Source organism: Entelurus aequoreus, linkage group LG10 (assembly GCF_033978785.1).
Source record: "Entelurus aequoreus isolate RoL-2023_Sb linkage group LG10, RoL_Eaeq_v1.1, whole genome shotgun sequence".
Taxonomy (NCBI): Eukaryota; Metazoa; Chordata; class Actinopteri; order Syngnathiformes; family Syngnathidae; genus Entelurus; species Entelurus aequoreus.
The window spans coordinates 59,910,365-59,920,364 of NC_084740.1; the positions used below are offsets into that span (position 1 = coordinate 59,910,365).

Here is a 10,000-nt window from a genome sequence, read left to right on the forward strand (position 1 = left end):
TGTAGTTAATCAATGCAGGGGCCCCCAATGTCATAAAAAAAAAAGTATTGTTTTTGAATTGAACATTGATTCTGAATGAAATCGTTAACCCCAAGAACCAAATCCCATCGTGCATACTTATTGAAATGCTTTCTCTCTAACCGCAAGTGCTCTCATCTTCTGGATGCATTCATTTTGCAGCACTAAACTAGAAAGCAGGAAAGAGAGTTTGAGCTGACTTCCCTGTGGAGAGAATACCACTCACAAGATGTCAACAAAGGCTTCAGCCTCTCTAACCTCCACCCGGATTGAACATCTGTGAAACCTGCACCTTTTTTCTGCTTAATGGGACAACACAATCAGACAATGGATTTCTCTACAGCGCATAACAGCCCATTAGGCACTGCCATGAAAGACCGATATATTTTTGCACTGTTGCTGTGATACGCGGATAAAACTGCTAGATTTAAAACAAAACAAAAGAAGATCTCCGTGGGCTGCCAGTGATGTTACGAAGGCATTCGATACACATGATGAAGTGCATGTGTTGAGAGAAAGTTGGATCTTGGATCTTTCCCGTGTTTGCTTCCACGTCATTCATTTGTGCTCAAGTGACTACTTTCTCCCCCGCATCTCTCCTCCAGGCCAGGGATGACATATTGAATGGATCCCACCCTGTTTCCTTTGACAAAGCCTGTGAGTTTGCGGGGTTCCAGGCTCAGATCCAGTTTGGACCCCACGTGGAGCACAAACACAAGCCTGGATTTCTGGAGTAAGCACTTTTTAATCAAATGCATGAGCTGCAGTGTTTACAACTCTACACTACATCATCTCTCAAGTCACGCATAAGAAATGAGTGTTCCCCTGATTAGAAAAAAAAACTCTTATTATGATGTCTGCAGTAGGGTTGTACGGTATACCGGTACTAGTATAGTATCGCGGTACTCATGAACAGGCCTGGCCCTAACCAATCTGGCGCCCTAGGCAAGATTTTAGGTGGCGCCCCCCCACATCGGCAGTGAAGTGTATATACTCACAAGAAACCGAATAGCTTTGTCTTTGACCTTTTTTTTTACTTAAAGAAAGCAAATTAACATATTATATGAGAATGTTATGTTATGATTATCTTTAACCGAATCACAGCAGTGCTCAAATTTAAAAAAACAGCATTCCCTCTCATGTGATATTGCTTAATTAACATTAATGATGTGCACTTTAACAACTAGGCTTACAACTATAGCTAATATATAAAGGGGTGGAAAAGTGACTATTACCTGCAGGGCAAACATTAGCTAACCAGAAGGCAATAACAATGTAAACAAAAAACACCTGCTTAAAAGATGTAATACAAATGTCCCTGAGGAATGTAAGGTGGGAGTACTGTTACATTATTATTTTCCATAACAATTTAGCCCCCTCCACAATATTAACCCGACGTTAAAACAGAACTAGCTATTTATTGATTAGCAATTGCCGAATCATGTAACATTAGCTTAATGCTAAAAAGCCAGGTTACTATCACATTCTGTAACAGACAAATCATTTCATGTAGGCTAACGTTACCTACCTGCTACCTCTGTCTTTTTCTCGTTTCTCCTCCTCTTCTTTTCTCTTTTTTCTTCCCTGGGCACCTGACAGTTTTGGCCGTTTTGACATCCTGTGTTGATTTTTTGATGTGGTGACGTCCATAAAGAGTCATGATACGGGAAGGGAGGGGGCGCACCGTGCGGGGGGATGGGGGGGGGGGGGGTGTAATGTTGTAACAAATAATATTTCTATTAAATAGGCTTTACTTTGCATTTTAATTAACGTGGGATTAATTTTTGTATTTAGAAATAATAGTACCAACTTTTTTTTCTTTTTTTTTTCTCCAACATTTGGGGCACTGGCGTGGCGCCCCCTGATGGACGGCGCCCTTAGCATTTGCCTATACGGCCTATGCCAATATCAAAAACGGTATTATACTGAAAAGTTCCTCATATTTTTTTAAACGGGCATGACGGCGCGTCGTCACGTCGTTACATTGCCGGTTTTACGAGCAGAGGAGCATGTTCGGCAGCGCACACACACGGAGTACTTACAAGCAGACACAGTGTGTAGACAGAAAAGGGAGAACGGACGCATTTTGGTCTAAAAACTGACGATAATGCAGCTAACATCCGTCTGCAGTGTTTTAGCTACTTCTAAATCACTAATCCTGGTCTCCATGGCAACAAATAAAGTAAGTTTCTTACGAGTATCATTATCACTGGAGGACGAGGAATAGCTAAACATGCTTCACTACACACCGTAGGAGGATACAATAGCTCACCGGCGTCACAATGTAAACAAATGCCATGGGTGGATCTACACCTGTTGTCCGCTGTAATGATACCAAGTACAGGAGCGTATCTAGTCGATACCACTATGATTACATCGATATTTTTTATCGTCACAAAATATTTTTTCCTTTTTAAAAAATTCATATTATGTTTATAAAGTCGGGAAATATGTCCCTGGACACATGAGGACTTTGAATATGACCAATGTATGATCCTGTAACTACTTGGTATCGGATCGATACCTAAATGTGTGGTATCATCCAAAACTAATGTAAAGTATCAAAGAAGAGAAGAATAATTGATTATTACATTTTAACAGAAGTGTAGATAGAACATGTTAAAACAGAAAATAAGCAGATATTAACAGTAAATGCAGATTATTAATATTTTTTTACAGTTTGTCCTTTATAATGTTGACAAAATAATAGGTGTATAAATGACACAATATGTTACTGCATACGTCAGCAGACTAATTAGGAGTCTTTGTTTGTTTACTTACTTATAAAAAAACAAGTTTTCTAGTATGTTCACTATTTTATTTAAGGACTAAATTACAATAATAAACATATGTTTAATGTTCCCTAAGATTTTTTGTTAAAATAAAGCCAATAATGCAATTTTTTGTGGTCCCCTTTATCTACAAAGGTATCAAAATACATTTTGGTATCGGGACCATCCTAATCTGCAGTTCTAACTGCTATACAGGCAGTCGTAGGGCAAAAATGACCTCAATGTTGAGCAAAAGCCTGTAGCTGAAAACAAGATGAACAAATGTCATTTCTCTCCACAGCCTGAAGGAGTTCCTGCCTAAAGAATACATCAAGCAACGAGGATCGGAGAAGAAAGTATTCCAAGTATGTACAGTAAGGAAACCGCTCAAAGAAAGGTCTAGATGTGAATCGATAAACTTTGTAATAATTAACAATGAGAAAATACCGGTAATCGTTGTTGTGTGCAGGATCATAAAAACTGCGGCGAGACGACCGAGATCGAGGCCAAAGTGAAGTATGTGAAACTGGCCAGATCTCTGCAGACATACGGGGTGTCCTTCTTCCTGGTGAAGGTAAATCCTACTCTCTCAGTCTCCGTTCTAAATTCATCCCAAAGGTGTTCAATCGGGTTCAGGTCAGGACTCTGTGCAGGCCAGTCAAGCTCATCCACACCAGACTCTGTCATCCATGTCTTTATGCAGCTTGCTTTGTGCACTGGTGTCAGGTTCAAACACTGATGGCATCTATTAAACAGACAAGAAGCAAGGAATCATGCAGAGACAGAGTTCAATTTGGCTCAATGAGGAGAGACGTTTGGGGCTGCGCACTCAGTTACAATCTCCCAGCACGCTCTAAGGTCCAGTCCCACGTGCTCCTCTATTTATTTGGGAGGTCCCTGGTTACATCACTGAGGGGGGGGGGGGGGGGGGGGGCGGTAATTTCAGCAGCCCCAGTTGGACACAATATATGATTATTCAGAAATGCAAATGTGCCGACACTCGTGATATCGCCCTGTCTCTGCTTTGTCTGCGTCACGGCACTCTATGTTCTGGACACAAACACTGATACGAGACGACTCGCAAATCTTGGATTGCCAGTTGTCCCTTTGCACGGATAGAAAAGTGCAACTTCAGCACAATTGATAATAACTATAGCAACGGCCTTTAAGCATAAGGGTTGTGTGATAACTTACACATAATTATTCCAACAACTGGTGCACAGTCATGTCGGAAGAGGAAGGGGCCCGCTCCAAACTGTTCACACAAGGTTGGGAGCATGGAATTGTCCAAAATGTTTCGGTATCCTGGAGCACCTTTCACTGCAACTAAGGGGCCAAAAAACAACCCCACACCATAATTCCTCCTCCACCAAATGTCACAATGCAGTCCGAAATGTAGCGTTCTCCTGGCAACCTCCAAACCCCAGAATATTTAGGAGCGAGGAAATTTCACGACTGGATTTGTTGCACAGGTGGCATCCGTGCTGGAAATCACTGAGAGCGGCCCATTCTTTCACAAATGTTTGTAGAAACAGTCTCCATGCCTAAGTGCTTGATTTTATACATCTGTGGTCGGGCCGAGTGATTAGGACACCTGGTTCTCATCATTTGGCAATATAGTGTATATGCACAACGTAAGGGCTTGACAGGGACTTGGTGATCTCACTGGAACTTAGAACAACAGTTGTGAGAATATCAACGATGCTCGTCTGGTATGTACGGAGCCCCTAAAATGACATGGGGTAAATATTATTTAGTAAAATTGTTGGTTCTTTTTGGGGTTTTTTTAGACATGTATCTCGTGTGCACAAGAAACTTTTTATAAAGTTATAAAAAAAAAAATTAAAAAAAAAATTATTATTATTTTTTTTTTTAGAGATGTATCTCGCGCGCAAAATAAACTATCTCGTGCGCAGAGATACATTTCTAAAAAAAAAATTATTTTTTTTTAGACATGTATCTCGTGCGCACAAGAAACGTTTTATAAAGTTATAAAAAAAAATTATAATTTTTTAATTTTTATTTCTTTTAGACATGTATCACATGCGCACGAGAAACTATCTATACATGTCTAAAAAAAATTATTTTTTTTTAATTTTTTTTTAGACATGTATCTCGTGCGCACAAGAAAAGTTTTATGAAGTTATAAAAAAATTATAATTTTTTAATTTTTAATTAAAAAATGTTTTAGACATGTATGATAACTTGCACGAGAAACTTTTTATAAAGTTATAAAAAAATAAAATAAAATAAAAATTATTTTTTTATTTAATTTTTTTTAGACATGTATCTCGTGCGCAAAAGAAACTATCTCGTGCGCAGAGATACATGTCTAAAAAAAATTGTTTTTTTTTTAGACATGTATCTCGTGCGCACAAGAAACGTTTTATAAAGTTATAAAAAAAAATTATAATTTTTTAATTTTTATTTTTTTTAGACATGTATCACATGTGCACGAGAAACTATCTCGTGCGCAGAGATAGATGTCTAAAAATATATATATATATATATATTTTTTAGACATGTATCTCGTGCGCAAAAGAAACATTTTATGAAGTTATAAAAAAAATTATAAATTTTTAATTTAAATTTTTTTAGACACGTATCTCATGCGCACGAGAAACTATCTCGTGCGCAGATACATGTCTAAAAATAAATAAAATTAATTTTAATTTTTTTTAGACATGCGCACGAGAAACTAGCGAGAAACTATCTCGTGCGCGGAGATACATGTCTAAAAAAAATGTTGTTTTTTTTTTCAGACATGTATCTCATGCGCACAAGAAACGTTTTATGAAGTTATAAAAAAAATTATAATTTTTTAATTTTTAATTTTAATTTTTTTTAGACATGTAACTCGTGTGCACGAAAAACTTTTTATAAAGTTATAAAAAAAATATATATATTTTTTTTTTAATTAAATTTTTTTTTAGACATGTATCTCGTGCGCAAAAGAAACTATCTCATGCACATTTTTTTTAGACATGTATCTCGTGCGCACAATAAACGTTTTATAAAGTTATAAAAAAAATATATAATTTTTTAATTTTTATTTTTTTTAGACATGTATCATATGCGCACGAGAAACTATCTCGTGCGCATATGATTTTTTTTAGACATGTATTTCGTGCGCACAAGAAACGTTTTATGAAGTTATAAAAAAAATTCTAATTTTTTAATTTTTAATTTTAATTTTTTTTAGACATGTATCTCGTGTGCACGAGAAACTATCTCATGCGCACGAGATACATGTCTAAAAAAAAAAAAAAAAATCCCCTATGTCCCTTTAGGGCAGTGGTCCCTAAACTACGGCCCGTGGGCCGAACCCGGCCCGCCAGCGTCCAAAATCAGGCCCGCGGGAAGTCCCAAGTATAAAAAAAAAAGAAAAAAAGAAACAAATTACAAAAAAATATATATATATATTTTTTTCTGTCTTTTCTTATCCACTTTGTACCGCCTCCTAGCCGCTCAGGCAAATCATATTGTCTAAAAATGCATTTTCTAATCGATAACGTGACATCATCGCACGCGCGGAAAGTGCGCTATATATATCTAATATATATATATATATATATATCTAATATATATATATATGTATATCTAATATATATATCAAATATATATATATATATATATATATATATATATATATATATATATATATATATATATATGTATGTAGGTATGTATGTATATATGTATATATGTATATATATATATATACATATATATATATATATAGCCCGGCCCCCAGCCAAATTGTTTTAACCCAAAGCAGCCCCCGAGTCAAAAAGTTTGGGGACCCCTGCTTTAGGGGCTCCGTAGGTATGTGCAGGTGAGGCATGAGAAGGAAATAAAGTGCTATCAGCTGCTATAAAAAAAAGCTTTCTGCCCTCTCCCTGTTTGGATGTAAAGTTTTCAAAAAAAGAAGAGTGCAGTAATGGAAGATTTGGCCCGTGTGTGGTCGAAGAAGTTCAGAGTTGCCTCGCTCTATACGTGACAGTGCACGCCTATCTAAATGCGGGAGTGCGCTGGACGAGGACATGTCGTAATGGGCCGCTGAAAACGCCGCTAAATAATTCAGAGCGGCTGCACTCTGGCGCTGTTGAACATACCTGGCTTGGTTGATGCCAGAGTTTGTTCCATTTCTCATCTGTCACTCTTGAATGGCTGCAGAGCTCCGTGCTGTAAACATCACAATTATGAAAATGCAGCGTGTGTGCGTATCCCCCTTTTCTTTGTTTTTCCCATGTTTCTTAGCCTTGACCCAAGTTCAGCTGTTTAAAATAGCCAACTACCAACTTGTGCTTTAATAGACAATTGCCACCTGCGTCCGTGCAATGAAATGCAAAACAATGGCCACTTTTGATAAAGGTCTTGGACGATGAGGTCCTTGTTTTTGTTAAGAGGTCTTTAGAGGACCTTGAGCCTTCAGGGTCTTTCCTTAAGTGCCGGTTTAACTTCTCTCAAGATTTTCTTTTTGAGCTAAATAAAGATCAGATGAGATCAACTGGATTTGACCTTCCTTTACTGATCGCTACCAAATGTGCCTTTTTGATCAAGGTTGGTTTGTCCAATAGGGTTGTACGGTATACTGGTACTAGTATAGTATCGCGGTACTAATGAATCAAAAACGGTACTATACTCTGTTTGAAAAGTACCAGTTAGCCCTTTTTTTTTTTTTTCAGGCATGACGGCGCGTCGTCACAACGTGACATTGCTGGTTTTTACGAGCAGAGGAGCATGTTCGGCAGTGCACGCACACAGAGTACTTACAAGCAGACACAGCGTGTAGACAGAAAAGCGAGAAAGGACGCATTTTGGTGTAAAAAGTAAAGATAAAGGTGAAGTTATAACACTGAAACACCCTCAGGAAGAGCTGCTTTAAGACATGGCTAATGTTCATGCGCAAATTGCATCGTTTTAGCTATTTCTAAATCACTAATCCTGGCCTCCATGGTGACAAATAAAAGTATGTTTCTTACAAGTAACATTATCACTGCAGGACGAGGAATAGCTAAACATGCATAAATATATATTTTTTTATAACTTTATAAAAAGTTTCTCGTGTGCACGAGATACATGTCCAAAAAATAAATAAAAATTATTTTTTTATTTTTTTTTAGACATGTATCTCGTGCGCTCGAGAAACTTTTTTATAAAGTTATAAAAAATATATATTATTTTTTATTTTTTTAGACATGTATCTCGTGCGCACGAGAAACTTTTTATAAAGTTATAAAAAAAAAAAAGTAATTATTATTATTTATTTTTATTTATTTTTTTTTTAGACATGTATCTCTTGCGCACGAGAAACTTTTTATAAAGTTATAAAAAAATATATATTATTTTTTATTTTTTTAGACATGTATCTCGTGCGCACGAGAAACTTTTTATAAAGTTTTTTTTTTTTTTTAAAAGTAATTATTATTATTTATTTATTTATTTATTTTTTTTTAGACATGTATCTCGTGCGCACGAGAAACTTCACTACACACCGTAGGAGGATACAATAGCTCACCGGCGTCACAATGTAAACAAACGCCATGGGTGGATCTACACCTGACATCCACTGTAATGATACCAAGTACAAGAGCGTATCTAGTCGATTATACTATGATTACATCAATATTTTTTATCGTCACAGAATCTTTTTTCTTTTTAATTCATATTATATTCATAAACTCAGGAAATATGTCTCGGGACACATGAGGACTTAAATTATGACCAATGTATGATCCTGTAACTACTCAGATCGATACCTAAATGTGTGGTATCATCCAAAACTAATGTAAAGTATCAAAGAAGAGAAGAATAAGTGATTATTACATTTGAACAGAAGTGTAGATAGAACATGTTAAAACAGAAAGTAAGCAGATATTAACAGTAAATGAACAAGTAGATTAATAATCCATTTTTACAGTTTGTCCTTAATGTGTACAAAATAATAGGTGTATAAATGACAAAATATTAGGGATGTCCGATAATGGCTTTTTGCCGATATGCCGATATTGTCCAACTCTTTAATTACCGATATCAACCGATACCGATATCAACCGATATATACAGTCGTGGAATTAACACATTATTATGCCTAATTTGGACAACCAGGTATGGTGAAGATAAGGTACTTTTTTAAAAAAATGAATCAAATAAAATAAGATAAATAAATTAAAAACATTTTCTTGAATAAAAAAGAAAGTAAAACAATATAAAAACAGTTACATAGAAACTAGTAATTAATGAAAATTTGTAACATTAACTGTTAAAGGTTAGTATTATTAGTGGACCAGCAGCACGCACAATCATGTGTGCTTACGGACTGTATCCCTTGCAGACTGTATTGATATGTATTGATATATAATGTAGGAAGCAGAATATTAATAACAGAAAGAAACGACCCTTTTGTGTGAATGAGTGGGGGAGGGAGTTTTTTTGAGTTGGTGCACTAATTGTAAGTGTATCTTGTGTTTTTTATGTGGATTTAATTTAAAAAAAAAAAAAAAACGATACTGATAATAAAAAAAACGATACCGATAATTTCCGATATTACATTTTAACGCATTTATCGACATCTTTACAAAATATGTTACTGCATACGTCAGCAGACTAATTAGGAGTCTTTGTTTGTTTACTTACTACTAAAAGACAAGTTGTGTAGTATGTTCACTATTTTATTTAAGGACTAAATTGCAATAATAAACATATGTTCAATGCACCCTAAGATTTTTTATTAAAATTAAGCCAATAATACCATTTTTTGGGGTCCCCTTTATTTAGAAAAGTATGGAAATACATTTTGGTACTGGTACCGGTACCAAAATATTAGTATCGAGACAACCCTAGTGTGCAACTTTCTGTCCACAGACTTCACTACACCCACATGGTTTTTAAACGATGGTTGGTATTTCCTACAAAATGACCTTATTGACATTTTTTGAGGATGCCATATCAATACATAAATGGAGGGCAAAAAAAACTAGTGACAAAAATGGCCAACAAAAGGGATATAGAACACAGCTTCTTTTGTATTTACATTGTGTGACATTTCCTAAAACAAAAATAATATCCTGCTCACTTATTTTAAGAAACCTTGATCCTCATGGTGTTAATCTTTTATCTTGCCATCAGTAACAGAGTGGAGAACAAAGCCCAATGGAGTTTATTGTGCTTGTGTGCCACCATTTCTAAGTAGTTCTGTTTATCTTGGA

At 35.8% G+C, this 10,000-nt stretch overlaps 1 protein-coding gene across 3 annotated transcripts in view; it reads left to right on the forward strand.

The window, feature by feature from the left end:
* Positions 1 to 10,000, forward strand: part of tln2b (talin 2b) — a 410,959-nt gene that overhangs the window by 172,053 nt on the left and 228,906 nt on the right. For all 3 annotated transcript variants that reach the window (XM_062061302.1, XM_062061303.1, XM_062061304.1), the window contains exons 7-9: positions 624 to 751; positions 3,091 to 3,154; positions 3,259 to 3,363. In XM_062061302.1, coding sequence (XP_061917286.1) covers positions 624 to 751; positions 3,091 to 3,154; positions 3,259 to 3,363 — 297 coding nt within the window. The remainder of the gene's footprint in view (positions 1 to 623; positions 752 to 3,090; positions 3,155 to 3,258; positions 3,364 to 10,000) is intronic.